The sequence below is a fragment of the Musa acuminata genome, chromosome BXJ1-8 (assembly GCF_036884655.1).
Source record: "Musa acuminata AAA Group cultivar baxijiao chromosome BXJ1-8, Cavendish_Baxijiao_AAA, whole genome shotgun sequence".
Taxonomy (NCBI): domain Eukaryota; kingdom Viridiplantae; phylum Streptophyta; class Magnoliopsida; order Zingiberales; family Musaceae; genus Musa; species Musa acuminata.
Window position 1 is genome coordinate 48529529 of NC_088334.1, and position 26099 is coordinate 48555627.

The following is a 26099-nucleotide window of genomic DNA, read 5'->3' on the forward strand; positions in this document are numbered from 1 at the left end:
AAAATACCGGTTTGCATGTAATTTTGAACTGAATTTTCATCAAGCACTGTTGTTAGTCAATGTAAGTTGTATGGGCCAACCAAGTAATTTGTATCGATTAATTGTAACCAAGGTTCGTAATTTCGTATCGTACCGGAGTATTGAGTTTAGCTCAGTACAGTACGGTATGAGTATACCGTGCGGTATGCTTTGGCATACTGCTTGATATATATATAATAATAATAAATAAATAAATAAATAAAAGAAAAAAATAAAAAAGGGCGACGTCGCGTCATTTCTTCTCTTCGCATAGGGAGAAGAAAACCTCGAAGCCTCGACGATGTCGCCAAGGTTTCTTCGCAGGAAGTTTCTTCTCCTCGTGAAGCCTCGACGACGTCGCCAAGGTTTCTTCTCCCCACGCTGAGGCTTCTTCTCCCCACGCGGATTAGGAGAAGTCGCTGGCGACGCCGAGGCCTCGTCACCTCAGACGAGGAGGAGGCGACATCTCATCTACAGCGTCCGGTGATAGAGGGCGGCGACGGATCAGGATCGTCGAGGGAGAGCGGCACCGGATCTCCATGTTCTCCCTTTTCTTCCTTCTCCCTCGGCTAATACCGCCTAGTAGCGGGCGACGACGGTCAAAATCGACCGTCACCGACTGGTTTCGGGTGATAACGGGGCAAAAATAGGCCCAATCGACGATACTGCCCGATAGTGGGCGGTCCGCATACCGATCTGCTGGCGGACCGGTACGTACTGCCCGGTACGGGCAGTATTATTCAAAATTAAAAACCCTGATTGTAACCATTGTACAATAGTACCGGGCGATATCATTCGAAATTAAAAACCCTGATTATAACCATTGTACAACATACCGGTACATACCGCCTGGTACGGGCGGTATCATTCGAAATTAAAAACCCTAATTGTAACCATTGTAAAATTTAAGTCCTAATCAATATTTCCTTGAATGATGGTTGGTTGGGAAAGTTTTCTTTAGGCTAACATTTTGCTTTCTTCTTTGTTTTTAGGTCATTGGTGATCCTTCTTTAGCCTCCAAGCAAAGGTCTCTTATAATTGACGCTGCACGTGCTCTTGACAAAGCAAAAATGATGCGCTTTGATGAGAAAAGTGGCAATTTCTACTGCACAGAGCTTGGCCGCATAGCCAGCCACTTTTACCTTCAGTATTCCAGTGTTGAGACTTACAATGAGATGCTTAGGCGCCACATGAGCGACAGTGAAGTACGACTATTTCCAGATTTTGATTCTGTCTAGTGAGATATATATATATATATATATATATATATATATATATATATATATATATATATATATATATATATATATATATATATATATATATTGCTTAAATTGTTTTCACCAATATTCTACACTGCAGGTTATTAATATGGTAGCCCATTCTTCTGAATTTGAGAACATTGTTGTTAGAGAGGAGGAACAGGACGAACTGGAAAATCTATCCAAAATGTCATGCCCATTGGAAATAAAAGGTGGAACAACTGACAAGCATGGAAAAATTTCAATCCTTATTCAGGTGTGTACCTACATATGTGAATCTAATATTTATTCCTTTTGTATGTGACTTGAAGTCCAATTTCTGAAATCATTCTGATGGAATTTCTCTAGGTGTACATTTCACATGGTTCAATTGAGAGCTTCTCTCTAATCTCAGATGCTGCATATATTAGTGCAAGCCTGGGTCGCATTATGCGTGCTCTATTTGAGATTTGTTTGCGGAGGGGATGGTGCGAAATGTCATCTTTCATGTTGCAATATTGCAAGGCTGTTGATCGACAAATTTGGCCTTATCAACATCCACTTAGACAGTTTGACCGAGAGCTTTCAGCAGAAGTTTGTTGACACAGTGTTTTACTGTCTCACTATTTTGAACTCATGACTACAAAGTATTCTGAGTTATACATTTTCAGGTATTGAGAAAACTTGAAGAAAGAGGCACAGACTTGGACCGTCTATATGAGATGGAAGAGAAAGATATTGGCGCTTTAATTCGTTATGCTCCTGGTGGAAAGGTGTGTTACTATTGAAATATGATAATAAGCTGCTCTTAGTTTAATATCAAACACATTTTGGCTTTATTTTGTTGTGGTAGTTGGTCAAGCAATTCCTGGGTTACTTTCCGAGCATCAGTTTATCTGCTACTGTTAGCCCAATTACCAGAACAGTTTTAAAGGTATAGTGCATTACAGCTAACCTGCTTGAAATCCTTGTCATCACCCAGGAGTGATATTTTTTAGCTTGATATCATGTCATTTCTCTAGGTAGATCTGCTTATAACTCCAGACTTTGTTTGGAAGGACCGGTTTCATGGTACTGCTGAGCGCTGGTGGATCCTTGTTGAGGTACATAAAATGTGTTTTGTGTTTGTCATCATTAAAATCCTTAGTTATTGTCTGCTTTGCATGAATTAATGAACTTGTTCTTAACATTTTCATAACCGAACATCTTCTAGTGTTTTCAGACATTTTGAAACAATAAGTAGCATGAACATGGTCAGCTTATGATGACACAATATTGTAGGTCGGTTAAGATAATTTCAGTGTGAGGTAGGATTTCTCAGTAGGTTTTGCACAAGGGATTCAGAATTATTTTTAGACATATTTTGACTTTCATATTGCAAGAACATGACAGTAAGCAAATAGCCTGTTTTTCTGGTAAATAATGGTTAATATTATTTAAAGAAGTGGGTGGAATAGGTTGGAATAGGACATAGTCTAAATCCCTTGTCCCTTTGGAACAAAGGGTTTCTAATTTTCAGAATTGTGTACTTATTAAAATTATTTTTTTCTTTTTTATTTGCTGCCCTGTTACTAAGAAAGGAAATTGCAATGTTAGAAAAAAATGTTTAACTATGGTGTCCAATAGTCCTATTTGATGTTCATGATTGGTTGCGTTAAAAACCTGATAGACTTACTACTATAGATTTGTAATTAAGCATTTCTGGACTATGTGGTTAATCATGTCGTGACAATTGACACAATAGCAACTTAACGAGGCTGCATCAGCAATGATAAAGTAGGACCCACTTACCAAAGGATGAGGGTTCAACCTTATCCAACAAATCTCGGAAGACATAAGAAAACTTAGTTGGTAAAGACCTTGACTATTGATAACAAGGTTTTGAGATCAAATCCGAACTTCATCACTTATCTTTTGTCAAAAAGAGGGAAAAAAAAAAAACATGACACGGCAGGTAGAGATGGAACTCTTAGGATCTAGATTTTGCTAGAATTGTTTGAGTAACCAGTTGTAATCACATTTTAGGATGTGTGGATGCTAATTTCCTGATAATATGACAAAATTTTCTGTTGCAGTAATGCAATCCATATCTTGTAATAGGCCAAATGCCATTTTCTTGTTGGTAAAATATTGTACCTACATCTTAAACTGTTCTAGTGAAAGCATTCATGTCTAGGCACCGCATGTCCTTATATTGCCAATTTACTTCCTTATCAGGATTCAGAGAATGACCACATTTACCATTCAGAACTCTTTATATTGACTAAGAAAATGGCAAGGGCTGAACCACAGAAGATTTCATTTACTATTCCAATATTTGAACCACATCCACCACAGTACTACATTCGTGCTGTGTCTGATTCTTGGTTGTATGCTGAGTCACTTTATACTGTATCCTTCCATAATCTTACACTGCCAGAGGTCAGTATCTGTCAGTTTTTTCTTTGATGATGCTACTACTGTCATATTCTGAAGGCTGTTATTTTTAGACACAAGTATCACACACAGAACTTCTAGATCTGAAACCTCTTCCTGTAAGTTCTCTTGGAAACGAAGCTTATGAAAACCTGTACAATTTTTCACACTTCAATCCAATCCAAACTCAGGTACTGTTCTCATGCTTTTTATTCTTGTATTTCTGGTTCTTGCTTTAGATAGTCATTTTACAAGAACTTGCTTCCTAATTAATGTTGCAGTCTTTCCATGTCCTATACCACTTGGATGACAATGTTCTCTTGGGAGCTCCAACTGGTAGTGGAAAGACCATATCAGCTGAGCTTGCGATGCTGCATTTATTCAACACTCAACCAGATATGAAGGTTTGATGCAGGGCAATTGGTCCAAAAAGTCTGCAAGTTTTTAGATTTACTTAATAACCATAGATTATTTTATTCAATTTTTACTTGTTTTTTCTCTTTGCAGATCAAAAGATAAAATTTGTCCATGTATTATATGATACTTATGATCCAAGTTTCAAGTTTCGTATGGTCACTATCAAGGTTTGCAGATTCGTTTATCGGACCTGTGACCGTCCATAGCCGAATCTTGTGTCCTTCCTTTGGTCCATTCCGGCATACCATGTGTCGGTATGCTGAAACAGACTGCAAACCATTGGAGGAGGGAGACAAGGGGAGTAAGAAGGAAGAAGAGAAGAAGAAGGTGGTGGGGGAGATGAGGAGGCAGTGGCCCGAGGCGAGAGGCCAACAACAACTAGTGAGTGGTGAAGGATGCAGGGCGTGGACGTGAGCATGGGAGAATGCACTAGATAATTTAGGGTTTTAATTTTTTATTTTTAAAACAAAAAAAAGGGTTGGGCTTACTGCTAGTTCGAAGCCCAATATCAGGCCTGAACTGGGCTCAGGGAGATTAGCCCAGTTCACAAGCTTTACGGCCCAGTTGACTGTGCTTACTGCTTGGTAAGTCCTGTATTATGTATGAACTGTTCGAAGTTGGGCTAGCCCACATGTGAGTTGGACCAGTCAATAAAGGTCAAAGTCGAACCATACCAAAACATTCGAAAATGCATTCCTTGGTTACTATATCGGTCTTTGGTCAGGCTAGGTACAATCCCAGTTCATATACCAGTACATTGATAGATAGTATGCAAGTGTACCAGTTTGCAAGACTTTGATCAATCTAAGTCAGCTGAAAAAAAACATGACTTGGGGGTTTTCAACAAATTCTACCTAATTAGAGTCAATATTCAACAACTATAGGTGAATTTTAATTATAAAACATTGAATAATGAATTCAAATATATTTAGGATATGGATTATAAATAGTATATATAGAAATCATGCATAGAAGAATCCTAATTAAAATTTAAAAGCATTAATATCATGGATTAAATTATGCCTCCTGCCACCAAAATGCTCATCTTGAGTCCTTAAAATGTGGTTTGAAGGCCTCAATGTGATTCCGTTGTAAATAATAAAATAAAGTTTGTAATTTTGAAGGACCAGTGCATGAAACTACCTCTATGACATTTGATACTGGTAAATAGTTTGCCATTGATGCAGTAATATGTTAGTTGTGGTGACCTCATCATCATAGACAACCGATATGGTAGAAGACATTTAAGATGAATGATCGTGGCAAGTACAGATTTGCAAGATGTAGTGTGATAAAGTTATGGTTGTCATGAGTCATGACTTTATTTATGCTAAGAGCCATATAGGGCATTCGACTCTTGAAAAATAATAACTATCACCATGAATGAAACTATTGGCCATGAGATCCATGTTGGATGGAAGACCATGACTTCGAGGAACCCATTGGATTCGACATTATATAAACTTTATCACATCACTTAGTAGTCATCGATTACCTTTGTCTTTCCTTTCTCCTTGTGATCATAGACAAATCGTATGGATCCATGCGTGCCATGATACTCAACTTGGGTGGTATGACTGGAGATATCATTCCTCGGTTCATGCTCTACTTTGTAGCAGGAATATGAGACCGTTAGGCTTGGCCATGTTGTTCTCATCTCTTTGGACCTTAGAAAGTATGGTATTTAAGCTATATGGTTCGCCTTACTAGTCGGTATTGGTGGACCGATTGATTGTAGGCACGGTACATACCAACGTACTGACATATGGTACGGTGGGATGTACCAACAGACTAGTATGTATTGTCTATACCAGTCCCCTATTGGACTAGTACATATCGCCCATATCGGGCGGCATGTCACGGTATGGCGAACCTAAGGTGTACTATCAATTGGCTAACATTTTTGTTCATCGATTGCTTTCAACTATGAAGCTCGATGTTTTTTGCTATTGCGACAGTTGAACTGGGCTACACTGTTTTGTGGTCTATATGGACTGCTTGCTTCAAGCCCAACCATTCTGAACAATGGGCATGACAATTTCTCACTTCAGTCAACTGCTTGTGACACTTGTTATTCCTCTTAATTGTCTTATAAATGAAATGAGATGGATGTTGGATCAAGTTTTAATCCTCTAGATTCTCGCGGATTTAGACTAGATCCATGCATATTAATGCTGATCATTGTGGATTTAGTCTAAATTCATTAGTATCACATTTATCCTTGTAGTTCTAGGCTGGACCTGCATGGATGAAGGCTTGGTCCTCTTGGGTCTAGCCCCAAATCTGTTAAGAAAAACACCTACAACCTAACTATAGATTCATCTAAAAACTATCTTACTAGATTAGAAATCTAACCCTAAACTTCTTGCAACAAACTAGAAAATGATTGAATTGAAGGATAACCTTCAGATTTACCTTTTTTGGATTGAGTGGCATCAGTGGTCTAAAATTGAGCGGCAATTTCAGTTAACAAATGTTACCTCCTGATAATTTGAGTTCTGAACAAACCGGGGCGAATTGCTTTGTTAGATCCCAATAGTGGATCAGATAGGTTCATATTGGTTCGATCAGTTTTTGATTCCATAGTTATTACAGAACATATGATCGGATAGTGTATTGGAAGTATTTAAGCTTGATACCATATTACCATGTTTATATCATGTGACACCTTGTTTCCATAAATTTTATGCTAGGTAATAGCCTTTATATTACATAGGGACAAAAATGGTATATTTTTTGAATAAGAAAAAGTCCTTTTGTTGTAAACATAAAAAATTGGTAATTTGGTATTTCAAAATTTTGATGCTTATCTTGGGCAATTTCCCTAGATTTTATGTGCTTATGTTGATAAATACCGGAGACTTAGGTGCATGTCTTTGTCAGTAAAGTTTTTGAGTACTATTATTACTCTCAGGTGGTCTACATAGCTCCTCTCAAGGCAATTGTTCGAGAAAGAATGAATGACTGGAAGAAACGTCTTGTCTCCCAGCTTGGGAAGAAAATGGTATGTGGCAATGTGTATGGTTAATTGCATTACATTAAGATGCTTCCATGGTGTTCTAGAATAATCCTTTTTTAGGTTGAGATGACTGGCGACTTCACTCCAGATCTTATGGCACTATTGTCGGCTGATATTATTATTTCTACTCCTGAAAAATGGGATGGGATTAGTCGCAGCTGGCAAAGTCGCAGTTATGTAATGAAGGTAAAAGCTCTGTTTTGACCTTTTTTTGTCTTTACTGGATACTTATATTTCTAGCCTACTGGCAGGTCGGGCTAATGATATTGGATGAAATACATTTATTGGGAGCTGATCGAGGACCTATTCTTGAGGTACTTAATTATACTCTTTCACTGTTAAGGGTGCACAGAAATTTGCTATTTTACTAATGGCTTTAACAATATTCCTTTTTTACATCCATTATTTAGTTGCACACTTTAGGAGCTCATTTGTGGTTACGTTTCTGCTGTAACATAGGAGATGAAAGAGAAACATGTTAACAAGTCAGATTTGTTCTTTAAGCAAAAGTTCATTCAAATTAATGGCATTTAAAATGTACATCATGAGAAGCATCTAGAGACTAATATCTGGGTGGCTGCATGGATAAGTTTCCCATTCAGCTGTACTACTTCAGAATATGGGTGCTTATTGATGTTTATTGTTTAAATGACTTGTTACATTGAATGCTGACCTCTTGCTCCAAGAGATTACCTCTTATCACCAGGCTAGTGAACCACTCATATTGAGAGAGTGTTGCCATCCTTCCTGGAAGACCCGATCTCCAGTCTAGACTTTCTGTGTAGTTTCCAGAGCATCTCTCTCTTGTTATCCTACTGTTGGATATTTTTTCCTGAAAATGAACACATCTTGACAGAATGATAAAAATTATATTGGAGTAATATTCTAGGAACAATCAAATTTATTGTTTTTGTTGTTATTAAATGTCTTAGTTTGTCAAATTTCTATCTTCTTAATAATTGCTTGTTAACTAACTGGACTGTTTTACTTATAAAGTGGCAATTCACATACTATTATGGGATTCATGTCACTTATAAGAGCTCGTTGGGGCTATGAATGTTGTTTGACATTCTTTTGGTGTCATATGAGCGAATGCTTGTTTTCATTTTCATCAATATGTGAAATGTGTGTCCTAGAGATGTCTGGTTCATTATAATCTAGCTGTTCTTGAATTTATTATCGTGGGGATTTGCTGTTATTTCAATATTTAAGACGCTTTAAAGCATACACTGATAGTGCTTTGTTGCTATGTTCAACTTTTTAAATGAGAGATAAGTTCATCACAATAGACTGATAGAGTAACATCCATTCTTTAAAGAACAGGTTGCCCTATTTCTGCTGCAAGTGCTCGAGATGAAACTTCAAATTTCCTATTCTTTGTCTGAGCTCTATGTTTCCATTTGTTCACAAACCCTTTTTGTGTTTTGCAATCAAAATTAATTGTAAATGGTCAGTTTGATCAAGTATTCTAACAATTACTTTTCAGGTCATTGTTTCTAGGATGCGATACATTTCCTCACAAACAGAGCGCTCAGTACGCTTTGTTGGTCTGTCAACAGCATTAGCAAATGCTCGGTGGGTAATGATTGCCTAGTTAGTTTTATAATTGCATAATTCTATCATTAATTAAATGCTTTGTAGGTCGGTCAACAGCATTAGCAAATGCCCGGTGGATTGTTTTTGCTTATATAGTTTAATAATTGCAAAATTTTATCATTAAAATGATCATCCTTTGCAGCTTCATTGTGATGAAATATCTGTTTCATGATTTATAAAGGAAGGTTCCAAACCCAGGACCTCATGAAGAGTAAAACTTGCTCACGGGCTAATACTTAGTTTCATTAGTTGATTTATTAAGCTTAATAATGTTAGTGCATAATATGCCAGCCTGGTGAATGATATAGTTTCTTCCTAGCGACAATTTCTTTTCCTGCGAAATCTTATTAGATGGTTCTGTATTTTGAGTTTTCAGTGATTTGGCTGACTGGTTGGGTATTGGAGAGAATGGTCTATTCAATTTCAAACCTAGTGTCCGGCCTGTACCTCTTGAAGTTCACATTCAGGCAAGGCTCTCTCCTGATTGCTCCTTTTAATGGGCTTTAGCATTAATAAGAAAGAACTGCACATCAGATAATTTCATTTCACACAACTCTGCTGGATTGCTTCATTTCTTAACTCTCTCTCTATTGTTTATGATCACTAATTTCATGTAATGTGCATGTTTGGCACTCATGATGCCAAATTATATATGTGCATTATTATACAGATGTCCAGGTTGTTGTTCAGCTGCAAAGTTTTTGTCCCTTAAAATTTTAGCTAATTCTAATTTCCAACGTGGATTGGCTTTGGAAATTTGGATCTTTATAGTGTTTTACTTGGTTGCTTAAATGATTATTTAAATATGTTTCCACAAACAGGGTTATCCTGGCAAGTTTTACTGTCCGAGGATGAATAGCATGAACAAACCTGCCTATGCTGCCATATGTACCCATTCACCTGCAAAACCTGTTCTTATTTTTGTCTCCTCACGCCGTCAGACAAGACTTACTGCACTTGATCTCATCCAGGTGGGGCACACATTTAGTTGCAGATAAATTATTGATTCCTTTTATGAGTAATTTAGTTTGATAATTTCAACAACAGCTTGCAGCATCAGATGAAAGTCCAAGGCAATTTCTTAATATTCCAGAAGCATCCCTTGAAATGGTTCTTTCACAAATCACTGACAACAACTTAAGACATACACTACGGTTTGGAATTGGACTGCACCATGCAGGACTCAATGACCGAGACCGATCATTGGTTGAAGAACTTTTTTCTAATAACAAGATTCAGGTATCTTTTTCTTCATTAACTAGCCACTCTATGCCATAGTTCATTAGATTTATGCTTCTCTCTCTCTCTCTCTCTCTCTCTCTCTCTCTCTCTCTCTCCCCCCCCCCCCTCCCCCCCCCCAATCCCATGTTTCTTGCATATCTTTTTGGCTTGACATGTTCACCACTTTTGTTTAGTGAAGTTCTGAGAACTTCTGTTCATGCATGCAGATACTTGTATGTACAAGCACATTAGCATGGGGTGTGAATCTTCCTGCCCATCTGGTCATCATTAAGGTTCAAATATGCTTTGGTTTTCTGACTTGGTAATGGTGTTTTTTCAAACATCGCTTACTGTATATCTTCACTGCAGGGTACTGAATACTATGATGGAAAAGCAAAGAGATATGTTGATTTCCCTATTACTGATATTTTGCAAATGATGGGCCGTGCCGGTCGTCCACAATATGATCAGCATGGAAAGGCTGTAATTCTGGTTCATGAACCAAAAAAGAGCTTCTATAAGAAGGTTAAATTAAGGAACTTCCTGTTATCTGACATGGGGAATGGCTATAAGAAATTAGAAATGACATTTGTGCATGATTTACTGGCAGTTTCTTTATGAACCATTCCCTGTTGAAAGTAATCTGAGGGAACATTTGCACAACCATATTAACGCTGAGGTTGTTTCGGGCACAATCAGTCATAAGGAGGATGCAGTACATTATCTAACTTGGACTTACCTATTTCGTCGACTGGTAAGACTTTCTCAATCTATTAGTTTGAAGCTATGAAAGTAATTTAAAATTTGATTTTATCAGTCTATCCTTGTTGTTTGTTCCATTTACAAGTCAAACTGTAAGACAATAGGCTGTTTGGATAGCCTGTTTGTTTTAATAACATGCTGCATATTATCAGGTATGGCTGTTTTAGTTTTTGAACTCATGAAAGATGATACTTGCATCAATACCCATGACAGGTTAGGAATCCATCTTATTATGGACTAGAAGATACTGAAGCCAGTACTTTGAATTCTTATCTCTCAAGGTATTAAAAAACAAAACATGAGATAACCAGGCTACACTTTGTGAAGGTTATTTTATTAGTTTGTTGAACTTGTTTGTCAATTCTCTTGAACAGGTTAATGCAAGATACATTTGAGGACCTTGAGGATAGTGGGTGCATTAAGATGAATGAAAATTCTGTGGAGCCTTTGATGTTGGGCTCCATAGCATCTCAATATTACCTGAGCTATATGACAGTGTCAATGTTTGGGTCAAACATAGGTCCCAGTACTTCACTTGAAGTAAGAAAATTAATACATGTTTGGCCTTTGTGTGTGTCTTCTGTCATCAGTGAAAAATGATTTATATTAATTTAACTTCTGATTAAAAAATATTTTTAGGTGTTTTTGCATATTCTTTCTGCTGCTTCTGAATTTGATGAGCTTCCTGTACGACATAACGAGGTATGTTTTGCATGATCCTTAACCTATTTTCTCTAGGACAGAAGTTTGTATCATCTTTCCTTCTCCAAATTAATCTCTTATGGAGCATTAGTATTTTTTAAATTTGAAACATCCAATAAGTCTTATCTAGTTTGTGCAATTGATTCAAGGATCTTAATCTTTCAAGTAAAATGGATGAAGTTGATGTATTGTGATTATTAATTTATTAACATGATAGATCATGTTTAAAAAGGTAAACTCTGTCACATTTTTCATAACTAGTATTTACATATATAGCATCAAAATTATCACATCTTGGCCCAATAGAATAACTAACACATCAATTTGTTGAGCCTATGTCACTCTTAACCCTAGTACACTCATCACCAAACACTCATAAGCCAAATCTTTATCAACCTCTTATGTTGGACTAAAGTTATAATCTTTCCTATTTGGGGTTGGACATTCTCGTCATGGTCCAAACATAACCCAGACTGAAACTTTAGTATGGTGCACATGAGGCACAACACAGTGGTGTTTTCACGCCATGACATGTTTCTAATCCTGTACACAATAGCTTTTTCCTATTTGATTCTCTCATCATGCCTAATGTTAGGTTGACTCTGATATCATTTGTCATGATCCATCTTTTGACATATTAATTTATTAAATCTGAACTATTGGTCCAAAAAGCCTAACTCTGATATCGTTTACTACTTTGTCATGTCAGCAGATTCTCTGTATTTGGTATTTTTCTTATCCCTTCTTACTGAACATTCCATTCCTGTAGCCAACTCTGTACCATTGGAAATTGGATCATTGATTTTGACAGCATAGAAATAATATGCTCAGATAGGTTTTGTTATTGGTAATAATGTCCAGTATATTGTGGCTGCAAAAGATGCTTCTATGGCTTGTTCGTAATAGGAAATTACTAATATTTGTTTCCAACTTTCCAATATATGTGTGCGGACTTCTCTGCAGCAAAATTTGACAATTTGTTATGAAGCTTTCTAAACAAGAGGAGAATAAGGAGTACCAGAGGATCTGAAGAAGAATCACATATTTCTAACCAACCTCCCCACCATAACCACTGCCGAGAGAGAGAGAGTCTTAGTTTATAAGATTATTCTTTCTGTCTGTACGGCATTGTTAGCTTTTGCATGATCAAGGATTCATTAATCTCCTTCGCTGCTGGACAGGGGCTCAGATTATTTCTGCTTCTCATGCATTTTTGCGGGCTTAATTTGCTCTGTTCATGTTGATGCAGAAACCAACAGATCATTCATTCTTTGTCTTTTAAGAATCTAAAGTTGTTCTTCGATCTCTGAAGAATTTCTGATCTCTCTTTCATTTTGTTAGGAAAATATCAATAAAACACTAGCTGAAAAGGTGCCACACATGGTGGATGAACACCACCTTGATGATCCACATGTGAAAGCAAATTTACTCTTTCAGGTTGGTGGCATTTTTAACATTTCATGATGAAGTAGTTTTTTTTCTGTATAGATATCGCTTCTGAGTTTTATCACCACCTTGCAGTGCTCTTTCTAGTTTGCTTATCCTGAGTTTCCTTCTTGCAGGCACATTTCTCTCGAATAGAATTGCCAGTCACTGACTATGTCACAGACTTAAAATCTGTTCTTGATCAAAGTATACGCATCATACAAGCAATGATAGATATATGTGCCAACAGTGGATGGCTCTCAAGCACAATGACTTGTATGCATCTTTTGCAGATGGTCATGCAGGTGGCATTTTTATTTTCTGTTTCTTTTTCCATATGTCAATTACTAGGAGATAATTTTCCATTAAATAGTCACTATCTCAGTTTTAAACTAATGCGCATATGATACATGCTTATAAACATGTATAGTTTGTCATTTTCATTAAATTGTCTTATTTGTGAATTTGTATAAGTGGCCATATAATATATTACAATAAGATCAAAGGCCTTGGCATATTTAGTGACACATAATTAAATAATACTTGTAATTTATCACATAGTGGTACTTGGCATATCAAAAATAGAGTCAGATAGATAATCTAGGGAGCAATGAGAACCATGCAGTGGCTGTCAAGTCAGACTAGTCAATTGACAACAGAATGCAAGGCACCTCTTTTCATTCCAAACTGATGGACAAGGAATCTGAGGACTGAATCATAGTTATTATTGGTGGGTTATGCTCTATAAATTGTTGCATTTAGTTCATGGTTTTTAGAGGTCAATGCAGAAAGTATCTCATTAAATGACATGGAGTTTTCTCGTTGACCAGATGCATGGAACATGTAAGCAAGATCAGGTATGAAGACTTAAAACACATGCACATCCAGGAAGTAGGAAACTAGGTATGAATTTGGTGTCAGAGTCATAGAAGTTATGCAATTATTTGTTAGGGAAACAGCGTGAAATATGTAATTTTTCTTTTGTTTTGGTGGATATATTTATGCATTGAGGAGTCATGACAAACAATATGAGTGAAGAACTAGCCCTAAAAATTTAGGAGGTTTCCAGAGGACATGCTGACTTCATTAACTAAGTTGAGATATGTCTAGTGATAACTTGAGAAGATGCATGGATTTCCTTAACCAAAAATAGATGATGAGCACCCACACCACTAAACCATCGAGAAGCTGAAAGTAAACCTTTAACTTTATATTCTAGAATTTGGATACTATCAAGAATATGCAATCATTAAAGTGGAACCACATATAGTGCCATCACTGGATGACAATGCTTGCTTAATACTCAGTTCCAGCACACACATCAAACTAGATTCAGGATGGTTTCTTATTGACATTCTTTATGGTAATTAAGCCCAAGGACAGTAATCTGCTCGGGATCATTAACTAGATGGATTGCATACTTATCCAAATAAATTTGAAACACTTGAAAAAAAGAGCATGATAGAAGAACCATTTGTGGCATGTCTGGGAGCTTTCATGCTGTCTCATTTTGTGTATAACTATGAATACTAGGAAAAGGCTGAAAAGGTTTTCCGGGAAGTTACTTGGGTAGTGGAAAGAAGTTCCTTTTTTCTTATGTTCAAATGCAGCTAAAACTAAAATTGCTTTCTTTGTGAAAGTCACTTTCAAAGGAACATGACAATGAAAAGTTCTCCTGAAAATTGGGAAAACTTTTTCGCTTTTTTTCTTTACTTATCAAGGATTTGAAAACAGTTGTCAATAAGATTTCCCATGCAACCACACACGGTACAAAAGGATGCAAAAGAAGAATTATTATGGCATGATTAATGTACCACTTTTCGGAGGTGTGGGTTCTCCTGTTGGAAGATGTACTCTGACAACATATCAGCTGATTAAATTGTTGAATATTTGTGCTTTATCCAATATGTAATTTTCTTGTCTTCAACTTTCAGCACTTTTCTTACCTTTCACTGAACCAAGAATTTTAATTTTGTTACCTAAACCCATAATGATCCTTTGTTGGATTGGCAATATTGGCGCACCAAAAATATATGGACCATAAACTGGATCAAAAGGAAAAAAGAACACGTTGAAGTACGAAATGCAAGGGTAACCACGAAGGGGGAGAGACACAGTGCATTGCCTCTCTTCATCAGTTCATGGTACAAATATGTGGTTAGGAACTAAGGAGTTTTTCCCTCACATATTATATAAATAATACAGAAGATTTCCTGAGACAAATTTAACTAATAAGAAATTCTCTAATATTTTTTAAATTTTTAACCCTTTATTCTGCTTCTAGAAAGGCAAAGCTTGGTTATCTATCTACTAGGATATATTGATTGTTAGCCAAAAGAGAGTATGTTCTTTTTTTTCCTAATCATATGTCCGTTTAACTCAGGGTTTATGGTTTGGAAAAGATTCATCGTTGTGGATGTTACCATGCATGAATGAGGATATTCTGAACCATCTGAACAACATAGGCATCTTGTCATTGCAAGACCTATTGGAACTTCCTAAAGCAAAGTTCCAGCAAATGCTCCAAAGATATCCTGCCTCAGAGTTGTATCAGGTGAACTTTCCTGTGGTTAATGTGATATATCATCATGGTAGACATGGATTCTTAATCATTTACAGATCTCTGTTTAAATTTCTCTACAAATTGCTAACTGTTGAACAGCTTCTGAACCTCAGTTTTTATCTTGCTAGTGCCTGAGACATATGGGATTGCTTGTGATTCAATCGATTAACCTTTTGCAGAATGTGAAAAATGGAATGCCTAGCATAATTATGTCCTGCTAAGATAATGAATTTTATCTTATAATCGCATCTATTACAGACAGTTCTCTTCTTGGCTAAACTTTTTTCCACAAAGTGTGTGCTTTTGCTCATTATATGTTCTCTCTGTTTCCTTGCCACTCATCAATCAAATAATATGGTGCCTTCCTGTGATTGATTATATTGCTTCCAGATTATTTAAAACTTAAAACTGGTTTGAGGACTCCAATTTTAGAGATATTGGTAATCTCTTTATACAATATTTTTATTAGCCAGATCCATGTAAGTCTGTAAGACACTATTGTCTGTAATCAAGTAGAATATGATCTTTTTTTCTGGCAAAGCAACAAGATTGCAGGATTATCATGTTTGGTGTATAAACTAAGTACAGGTATGGAAAAAGAGAGAAAAGAGCTAATGATAGAAAAAAAATAAAGAGAAATAAAAAAGTGAACTGGATTGTTTTCTTTTCTTTTCAAATTCACCAGCATGGTGGATGCAGCCATCTCCAAAACTTCTGTATATGGGAGATGTTTTCTTGTGTTAGAAATCCCAAATTTGTGAGATTGAAATCGAAAAACATTTGAGAGTAGAAGCTCTACTTGGAGGCTTTTGTACTTGAGCTGCAAAAGGTGCAGTTAAAAAGAGTCTGATCAATAGTTTGACTAGCAACGAGCCATATATAACATTTGGCCTTGGGAATATAGAAGAACTTCCATGAGAATCCCGTGACTTTGAGAAACCTAAAGAAAGAAGCAACTACTAAGGTTTTAGGTGGTCAATGTCTCAAAATAATTCTGAAATCTAGAGAGGGAGAAAAATTGTGCCTTCTCATTGGGGGAAGCTAGTGGAGTTGGAAGTTATGCCATCTGCTAAATAAGAAGCCAGAGTAACTGCTTAGACTTGAAGTATTTCTATGGAAGATGAAGCTACAGAAATTGATGAATTCTAAATGATGCTACTGAGACTGGGACGAATCTGTTGAATGAGGGTGTTCGTCCAAGCAGATTATACTTCCAAAATCTGATATGGTGCCTGTGCCCAGATTTTAAAATGAACATGGAAGGCACTTTGAAAACCTGTTTGGAGAGGCAATGCCCCATTTAATATGGGGAATAATCTGACTGTAGAAGAGAAGTCCTGTAGTATCTCTTCTTTGGAGGTATTTGCAGAACACAAGATCTTTGGAAGGGACAGCAACCTTTTGAGGGCAAATAATTCCTTATGACTGTCTACCTTTTCTTTTAATAAATAATTGACCGATTAACTAAGCAAAATAGTCTTTAATGACATTTTAGCCTTTCCACAATACGGTTTAAGCCAGTTTCATTGATCAACTAGGAGAGGAAGGAAATGCCTAGAGGTTTGAATATGTTGGTTACTGGTTACCATGACAGAATTGACTTGTACAAGCTTTATCTGCAAAGGAAAGGAGTTTACTCATCTTTTAATCTGATCTGTTTTGTTTGTCTGGTCAAAACCGATATGCAATGGAAAATTGGATATAATGCAATCAAGTAAACATCTGAACCTAGAACAACCATCCAAGTTACTGTGGATTGCTTTGCTTGAGATTAATACATAAACCCATTTTAGATTCAAGATAGAACATGACTAATTTTGGGCCAGCAATATGTCAATCTTAAATAGATTTTGTGATAAGTTATCGGCAATTTGGTGTGAGATAATATAATCTATAGATACTGGGTATCTAATGATGCCAACATCTTTAGCAAGAGATAATATTGAGGATCTGCAGCAAGAACAAAACAGAGGAAGGAAATATGATCTCGTTTGTCTGAGTCTGGTGCATTGGGTGCACCATTGGTTGAGACAGCTGACTTGGAAAACTTGGAGGTAAACTTTCATCCTGAATCCCTTATTGTTCTAAAGTGTCACGGATGAAGTCCCAATGTATCTTGTCAATGATCTTTTCTGCAGTCCAGTTTTAGGAGGCATCCATTACACTCCTTAGCACACAAATAATTGCATCATATACTAGATTGTTAGTTAGGAATTTTGTGAAATTTTTTAACATGGAACCGATCAAAGTTTTGGGACTGCAGTGACACGTCAGGGTCCCACCTTCCCTCCTAGTGCGAGGAATTACTGTTGATGTGATTCCTTAATGAGTTTCTTCTTTTGTGGAGAACAAATGTTAGCCCACAATATTCATGCAATATTTAGAAAACAATCTCTCTTTCTTAATTAGAGGATAATCTGAATAGAACTACTTTAGTGTTGTTGGTACCAAGGTATGCAATTTCGAATAATATCGCCCGGTATGAGCGGTATGTACCGGTCCGTCAGCTGACCGGTACACGGACCGCCCGTTGCTGGACGGAACGATATATATATATATATATATATATATATATATATATATATATATATATATATATATATATATATATATATATATATATATATATATATATATATATATATATATATATATATATATATATATAAACGAGGTGACTTCGCGTCACCTCGACGACGTCACCCCGCGTGGGAGAAGGAAAAGGTGACATCGGCTTTTATATATATATATATATATATATATATATATATATATAAACGAGATGACGTCACTCGGCTTGGGAGAAGAGAGAGGCGACGTCGCCGAATATATATATATATACCGTTCTGTCACGAACGGTCGTCGCGCACCCGCAACAACTCCGTTCAACGAACCGTTCGTCGCTCACACCCGCATGTACAGCTGCTTGACAGCATGTTTTCTTATGGTTTTGGGTCATTTTGCTTGTAAATATGTAAGTTCGAACAAGCTGCAGCGTTGCAAAGCGACCGTTCACCGAACCGAACAAAACAGCCCCAAAACAGCCCAAAACAGCTCCGTTTTCGCGGGCCGCGGGAGGTGAGCGGAGTGCTGCCTCCGCTCACCAAAATGTCAGCCAGCTCAGACCCCAGGAACCCCCCGGGTGGCACATGGCTGGATGGGGCTTCGGTTATATACCGGGCGTTGAACACTCTTTCGCAAGTTCGCACGTGACCTTTACGGGAACTTGGTTTTGCGCCCGGGACCAGGTGAGCGGCTGTTTGTGGGCTTGCAGCTGTTCGTTCATCCTTGAAAGCCTTGTTTTTCACCCTCTCCCTCTTTTCTCTTGTGCACACAAGGTGTTTGACGAATTGCTTGTAAAGCTTTCCTTTTCGCGAGACTTCGGGACTTGTCCGTTGCTCGTTCTTTCGATCTAACTCTCTTTCTCTTTTACAGGTCCTTCGGGACCTGCGAGAGGTTACAAAGTGGGCTGATCCTTGCGGAGCAAGATCGCAAGGGCGAAGCGCGACTTAGGCAACGCAAGCTAAGTTCGCGTCTTTGCCGCAAGAGTGACTCGCGACTTAGGCAACGCAAGCTAAGTTCGCGTCTTTGGCCGCAAGGGTGCCGCACGCCTTAGGCAATTCCGGCTAAGGTCGTGACATTGTGGTATCAGAGCGGACAAGCTCTTCGATCGAACAGCGAACGAACTTCGCAACTTCGTTATGGCAAAGCATCGTGGCGAATCAAGCAAGACGGGGCAAGCCGGAACCTTGCCCCAAGCAGCCGCAGGTGGGCTGCATGTGCACACTCGCTCTCATGCTGTTGGAGCCGCTCATGAGGATCGCGGCAGCGAACAGGATGAGCGAGAAGTTGTCAACTCTCCACGAGCGGAGGAAGCGCAATCTGGTGCGCTAACTGGGAAAAAGAGTCATAAGGAGAGACTCACGACGGCGGAAACCCGCTTGGATGTTCTGGAAGCGAGCATGGAGGAACTCTACCATGGCCAACAAAGACTTGTTCGGGTAGAGAGCTCGCAAGAGGAAGCGGAGTCCAGGATCGACAAGGTCGAGGCCCTAGTCGACCGACTGTCTGATGACACCAAGGACTCCGTGCAGCACTTACAGGATGTTGTGGCGGAACTGGCAAAGGTGGTTATGCTCACAAGAACGCTAAATGCGGGAGGAGGCAACACCCGCGTTGCACCGCCACAAAACTTGAGGGCACCTGAGCCCCATGGATACGGAGGGGCTAGAGATGCCAAGGAGCTCGAGAACTTTCTGTTCGACATGGAGCAATACTTCCGAGCTACGAGGCCCGATTCTGAAGATACCAAAGTTTCTATAGCAACAATGTATCTGAACGGAGATGCGAAACTTTGGTGGCGAACTCGTTGGGAGGAGATCCAGCAAGGTCGGTGTCGAGTCGACACATGGGAAGACTTGAAGCGGGAGTTGAGAACTCAGTTCCTACCGGAGAACACAGAGTTCGTCGCAAGAAGGAAGTTGAGACAACTCCGCCAAAGTACCACCATCCGAGACTACGTGAAGCAATTTTCTGCACTAATGCTGGACATACAGGACATGTCCGAGAAGGACAAGTTGTTCAGCTTCCTTGATGGTTTGAAACCATGGGCTCAACAGGAGCTGAATCGAAGGAATGTTACCGACGTGGTCGGGGCAATTGCAGCTGCAGAAAGGCTCACCGACTTCGTTTCCTCTGAAGACCCAGCGAGAAGGAAACAATCTTCAAGCAATCACCCTCCAAAACATTCTCGAGGGAAGGAGCTCGGGGGCGAACAGAAGAAGAAGAGCTCCCACAAAGGGCCGAACCCGAAAGGCAAGGCTTCAAAACCGGGAGGATGCTTCTTGTGCGGAGGACCGCACATGGTAAGGGAGTGCCCGCAAAAACAGGCACTCAATGCATTGACGGCTTCCATCCACCCTCCCCGATCGGACAAGGGCAAAGCTGTCGCCCTTAGCTCAAGCAGTTCTGAATCCAGCAGCGACGATGAGGAGTCGCAAGGACCCCAAATGGGAGCAATGCGTTTGCTGAACGCTATGCGGGGTCAAGTGGGGGAGAACATGAAGACAAAGGCACAAAAAGCAGGAATTAGCGAGCTGATGTATGTGGACATTAAGCTAAATGGCCAAACGACCCGTGCAATGGTGGATACGGGCGCTACCCACAACTTCATAGCCGATCGCGAAGCACAGCGACTTGGGTTGACCTTGGAGAAGAGCCCGAGCCGAATGAAAGCGGTGAACTCGGAGGCCAGGCGAATCTCCGGGTTGGCGAAGGGTGTTCCTATCAAAATCGGGACTTGGAGCGGAAACACCAACATGATGGCCGTGCCACTGGACGACTTCCAAGTGATTCTTGGAATGGAGTTTATGCACGCGGCGAAGTTGGTGCCGATGCCGTTCTTGAACTCCCTATGTATGATGGGAGGCGATGACCCCTGCGTGGTTCCCGTCTCTCGGAGAGGAACCAAGGAGCCCCAACATATTTCGGCATTACAATTGAAGAAAGGGGTGCGAAAAGGCGAACTGACATTCGTGGCTGCTATGAAGCTAGAGCCACTCAACGAAGAGGCCATTCAAGAACCTGCGGTGGTGGCGAACGTCCTGAAGGAGTTCAAAGACGTTATGCCACCCGAGTTGCCGAAGACTCTTCCACCACGCAGAGGCGTGGATCACAGTATCGAGCTGGAGCCAGGAGTGAAGCCTCCAGCGAGACCACCCTATCGCATGCCCCCGCCAGAGTTGGCCGAACTCAGAAAGCAGTTAGGTGAACTGCTAAGCGGTGGTCTCATCCGCAGCTCAAAAGCACCTTTCGGAGCTCCAGTTCTCTTCCAGAAGAAACAAGATGGGAGCCTCCGATTATGCGTCGACTATCGAGCCCTCAACAAAGTAACGGTGAAGAACAAGTATCCCATCCCGCTCATCGCGGACTTGTTCGACCAACTGGGCAAGGCCAAGTATTTCTCAAAACTCGACCTTCGGTCGGGGTATTGGCAGGTGCGCATTGCTGAAGGCGACGAAGCGAAGACTACCTGTGTGACCAGGTATGGAGCGTTTGAGTTCTTGGTGATGCCTTTCGGCTTAACCAACGCTCCGGCCACATTCTGTACTCTCATGAACCAGCTATTCAAGGAGTATTTGGATAAGTCCGTGGTCGTCTACTTGGACGATATCGTCGTCTACAGCCAAACGCTCGAGGAGCACGTCAAGCACCTTCGGACGATTTTCAAGGTTCTCAGGGAGAACACTTTGTTCGTAAAAAGGGAGAAATGCTACTTTGCTCAAACTGAGATCCTATTCTTGGGGCATCGAATCGGTGATGGCTCCATTCGGATGGACAAGTCGAAGGTGCAAGCAGTTGCGGAATGGCGAACTCCAAAGAAGGTGCCTGAGTTGAGATCCTTCCTTGGTTTCGTCAACTACTATCGACGCTTCATTGCGGGATATTCGAAGCGGGCAACCCCACTGACGGAGTTGCTGAAGAAGGAGCAGCCTTGGAAGTGGTCTGACAAATGTGAGATAGCATTCCAAGATCTGAAGGCTGCTGTTCTGGAAGAACCAGTGCTCAAATTGCCAAACTATGGAGAGCCCTTTGAAGTCCATACAGATGCTTCGGACTTTGCTATTGGTGGAGTACTCATGCAAGAAGGTCATCCGGTGGCCTACGAGAGCCGCAAACTCAACGAGACCGAGAGGCGGTATCCAGTGCATGAGAAGGAGATGACAGCGGTGATCCATTGCCTACGAGTTTGGCGACACTACCTCCTCGGGTCGCGATTTGTGCTGAGGACAGACAACATCGCCCTGAGCTATTTCCAAACTCAGAAGAAGCTCTCCCCAAAGCAGGCACGGTGGCAGGACTTCCTGGCTGAATTTGATATGGCAATGGAATACAAGCCCGGGAAGGCGAATGTCGTGGCCGATGCGCTGAGTCGGAAAGTGGAATGCGTGAATGCTGCACAACTGGAGGGCAGGGGCCAAGCAAGTCAGTTACACTCCAACTTCCTTTCCCGAATCAGAGATGGACTGTATAGTGATCCCCAGGCAGTTATCCTGATGCAGCTCATCAAAGAGGGCAAGGCACGACGATTTTGGGTCCAGGAGGGACTTGTTTACACAAAAGGGAATAGGGTTTATGTTCCCCGAGTGGACAATTTAAGGCGTGAACTCTTAAAAGAGTGTCACGATTCCCTTTGGGCTGGACATCCCGGCATTCACAGAACGTTGGCTCTCGTGGAGAGGGCCTTCTACTGGCCAAAGATGGGGATTGATGTGGAGGAGTATGTTCGAACATGCCTTACTTGCCAACAAGACAAGGTAGAGCAGCGGAAGCCAGTGGGACTTTTGGAGCCGTTGCCTGTACCAGAAAGGCCATGGGAGAGCATTTCCTTAGACTTCATATCAAGCTTGCCGCCTGTAGGGGGACTTGGATCGATACTTGTGGTGGTCGATCGATTTTCAAAGTATGCAACTTTCATTGCTGCTCCCCTACACTGTTCAGCTGAAGAGGCAGCCAGACTGATGATGAAGGGTGTAGTGAAGTATTGGGGAGTCCCACACAATATCGTTAGTGATCGAGACGCTCGGTTCCTGGGACGATTCTGGACCGAGCTATTCAAATTGTTAGGGTCAAAGTTATACTTCTCTACAAGCCTCCACCCCTAGACGGATGGTCAGACTGAAAGAATAAATTCGCTCTTAGAGCAGTATCTCCGGCACTACGTGAGTGCCAATCAACGAGATTGGGTGAAGCTGTTGGACATCGCCTAATTCTCCTACAACTTGCAGCGGAGCTCTGCATCCAACAAGAGCCCTTTCGAAATTATCACAGGACAACAACCGTCGACTCCGCACACTATGGCAATTGGTTATACTGGGAGTAGTCCATCAGCCTACCATTTCGCAAAGGAGTGGCATCGAAATGCCGATATTGCGCGGGCTTACTTGGAGAAGGCGGCAAAACGGATGAAGAAGTGGGCAGACTTGGGAAGGCGACCACAAGAGTTCAAAGTTGGCGATTTGGTGTTGGTAAAGCTCCAACCAGCATCACTCCAATTCTTCAGGAAAAGAGTCCACAAAGGATTGGTGCGTAAGTATGAAGGGCCCTTCCCAATTATCAGCAGAGTAGGCAATGTTTCTTACAAGTTGCAGCTGCCGGCGTGGTTCAAAATTCACAACGTTCTTCACGCCAGCAACCTAAAGGCCTACCATTCGGATCCGCAAGATGCTTCTCGAAGTATTCCAACTCGGCTACCTCCCATCACAGCCTCCTACGAGAAGCGAGTGGAAACCATTCTGGCGGATCGCAAGATAAAGCTACCCAACGGAGCGGAGCAGACAGAGTACTTGGTGAAGTGGCGAAAGCTTCCCCGAACTGAAGCCAGTTGGGAGCCTGAAGACGCCCTGCGACATGAAGAAGAAGTCATCAACAACTACCAGCAAGCGTCGACAGTTTAAGTGGGGGAGAATGTCACGAACGGTCGTCGCGCACCCGCAACAACTCCGTTCAACGAACCGTTCGTCGCTCACACCTGCATGTACAGCTGCTTGACAGCATGTTTTCTTATGGTTTTGGGTCATTTTGCTTGTAAATATGTAAGTTCGAACAAGCTGCAGCGTTGCAAAGCGACCGTTCACCGAACCGAGCAAAACAGCCCCAAAACAGCCCAAAACAGCTCCGTTTTCGCGGGCCGTGGGAGGTGAGCGGAGTGCTGCCTCCGCTCACCAAAATGTCAGCCAGCTCAGACCCCAGGAACCCCCCGGGTGGCACATGGCTGGATGGGGCTTCGGTTATATACCGGGCGTTGAACACTCTTTCGCAAGTTCGCACGTGACCTTTACGGGAACTTGGTTTTGCGCCCGGGACCAGGTGAGCGGCTGTTTGTGGGCTTGCAGCTGTTCGTTCATCCTTGAAAGCCTTGTTTTTCTCCCTCTCCCTCTTTTCTCTTGTGCACACAAGGTGTTCGACGAATTGCTTGTAAAGCTTTCCTTTTCGCGAGATTTCGGGACTTGTCCATTGCTCGTTCTTTCGATCTAACTCTCTTTCTCTTTTACAGGTCCTTCGGGACCTGCGAGAGGTTACAAAGTGGGCTGATCCTTGCGGAGCAAGATCGCAAGGGCGAAGCGCGACTTAGGCAACGCAAGCTAAGTTCGCGTCTTTGCCGCAAGAGTGACTCGCGACTTAGGCAACGCAAGCTAAGTTCGCGTCTTTGGCCGCAAGGGTGCCGCACGCCTTAGGCAATTCCAGCTAAGGTCGTGACAGTTCGGTATACCACTCGGTGTACAGTATTGTACCGTACCGAGCTAACGTCGAAACTCCAGTACGGTACGAAATTGTGAACCTTGGTTGGTACATGACTTTCATATATGTGGGCTTGCCAATCACTAAGCATAGCAAAGGTTAATCAGCTTGATTTCTTCATCTATGGTCATTCTGACTTGTTAGTTAGCTCTTGTTCATATCTATGTTCCTACTTCATTTCTGTTTTTGATGAATGGATCCTTAAGTTGGTACTCTTTTTCTGCAGCTGTTGAGTATTGCCTTTTTCTTCAGGTTTCCATACGTATAAATGAATAGACCTTTCTGCTTTGAGGGATTCCAAGACATCATTTGTATCTTGCTTCTATGCCATATAGCTTATACAGTAATTGTTTATATCATCTTCTTGGGAACATTCCTTTTCTTCCATTTGGTGAAACAACAGGAATCCTTTTCCTCAGTTTCTGATGAATGATATGTTAGATTAATTAATATATGACAATTAACTATGCATAAATTAAAAAAAATAATGAACATTAGTTTGGTATTTAAGCAAAATTATTCATGTAGGTGTTAATCCACCAATGTTGTTAATTCACTTTTCTACTCTGAGGTGGTTCTATTTGAAGTTACTCTGACATGGTGCCTCAAACTATTATTTTGCCTTTTGCCTTTTGTTTTATGTTTGCAGGATATGCAGTATTTTCCACGTGTCAGAGTGAAATTGAAGCTTCACACTGGAGATGATAATGCATCAAAGTCTGCGGTTCTTAACATCAGACTTGAAAAGGCAAATTCTAAGCATTCTACAGTGAGAGCTTTTGTCCCTCGATACCCGAAGGTGAATCTTCATTTGACTTCTTGGACAACTCATGTTTAGGTCCTTTTTTGAGCTTTATGTAATTAAGCCACCTTTATTTGTTTAATTGAGTGATTGAAAAGTTTTTTCTTTTTCTCTTGCACACGCGAGGTGCTAGGGTAATTTGTCAGGATGAAATTGGAACTGAACCTATAAAAGATGTTCGAAATGGGACTATAAAACTGGTAAAATTGGAAAATATGTGATATTTAGTTCTTATCATATTCAGTCTTGTGTCTAGGTAGTTGGTTGCTGGTTAAATTATTTAAGTACTTCAAAGTTTTGGATTAAGAGCTGGAAAGTAATATGAACATTCCTTCACCACATTTTGTGGATGAGGTTACATTACAAAGTCCGAGATCGGTTACACCTTTACACAGCTCCAGGATTGTCTGTATTTGGAAGTTTAATTTAGCATGCTGTTTTAGCTTATTCATAACATCAATTTGATTCCCAGGTCAAAGATGAAGCATGGTGGTTAGTTCTTGGTAATGCCACTACGTCAGAATTATATGCTCTGAAAAGAATTAGTTTCTCAGATCAGATGGTCACTCGTATGGCGTTACCACCAACGGTGACCAATCTTCAGGTGAGAATATGCTT

General features: G+C 40.4%; 1 protein-coding gene across 1 annotated transcript in view; it reads left to right on the forward strand.

Annotated features, from left to right (window-relative positions):
• LOC103996050 (DExH-box ATP-dependent RNA helicase DExH14) overlaps positions 1 to 26099 on the forward strand; it is a 45600-nt gene that overhangs the window by 18477 nt on the left and 1024 nt on the right. The window contains exons 22-48 of the mRNA XM_009416850.2: positions 1011 to 1223; positions 1381 to 1536; positions 1629 to 1853; positions 1931 to 2032; positions 2113 to 2193; positions 2282 to 2362; positions 3477 to 3680; positions 3749 to 3865; positions 3956 to 4078; positions 7006 to 7095; positions 7171 to 7296; positions 7362 to 7424; positions 8597 to 8685; positions 9083 to 9173; positions 9528 to 9677; positions 9754 to 9945; positions 10155 to 10220; positions 10297 to 10452; positions 10538 to 10681; positions 10903 to 10970; positions 11064 to 11229; positions 11329 to 11391; positions 12733 to 12828; positions 12954 to 13121; positions 15200 to 15370; positions 25329 to 25478; positions 25954 to 26085. Of these exons, the coding sequence (XP_009415125.2) occupies positions 1011 to 1223; positions 1381 to 1536; positions 1629 to 1853; positions 1931 to 2032; positions 2113 to 2193; positions 2282 to 2362; positions 3477 to 3680; positions 3749 to 3865; positions 3956 to 4078; positions 7006 to 7095; positions 7171 to 7296; positions 7362 to 7424; positions 8597 to 8685; positions 9083 to 9173; positions 9528 to 9677; positions 9754 to 9945; positions 10155 to 10220; positions 10297 to 10452; positions 10538 to 10681; positions 10903 to 10970; positions 11064 to 11229; positions 11329 to 11391; positions 12733 to 12828; positions 12954 to 13121; positions 15200 to 15370; positions 25329 to 25478; positions 25954 to 26085 (3483 nt within the window). The remainder of the gene's footprint in view (positions 1 to 1010; positions 1224 to 1380; positions 1537 to 1628; positions 1854 to 1930; positions 2033 to 2112; positions 2194 to 2281; positions 2363 to 3476; positions 3681 to 3748; positions 3866 to 3955; positions 4079 to 7005; positions 7096 to 7170; positions 7297 to 7361; positions 7425 to 8596; positions 8686 to 9082; positions 9174 to 9527; positions 9678 to 9753; positions 9946 to 10154; positions 10221 to 10296; positions 10453 to 10537; positions 10682 to 10902; positions 10971 to 11063; positions 11230 to 11328; positions 11392 to 12732; positions 12829 to 12953; positions 13122 to 15199; positions 15371 to 25328; positions 25479 to 25953; positions 26086 to 26099) is intronic.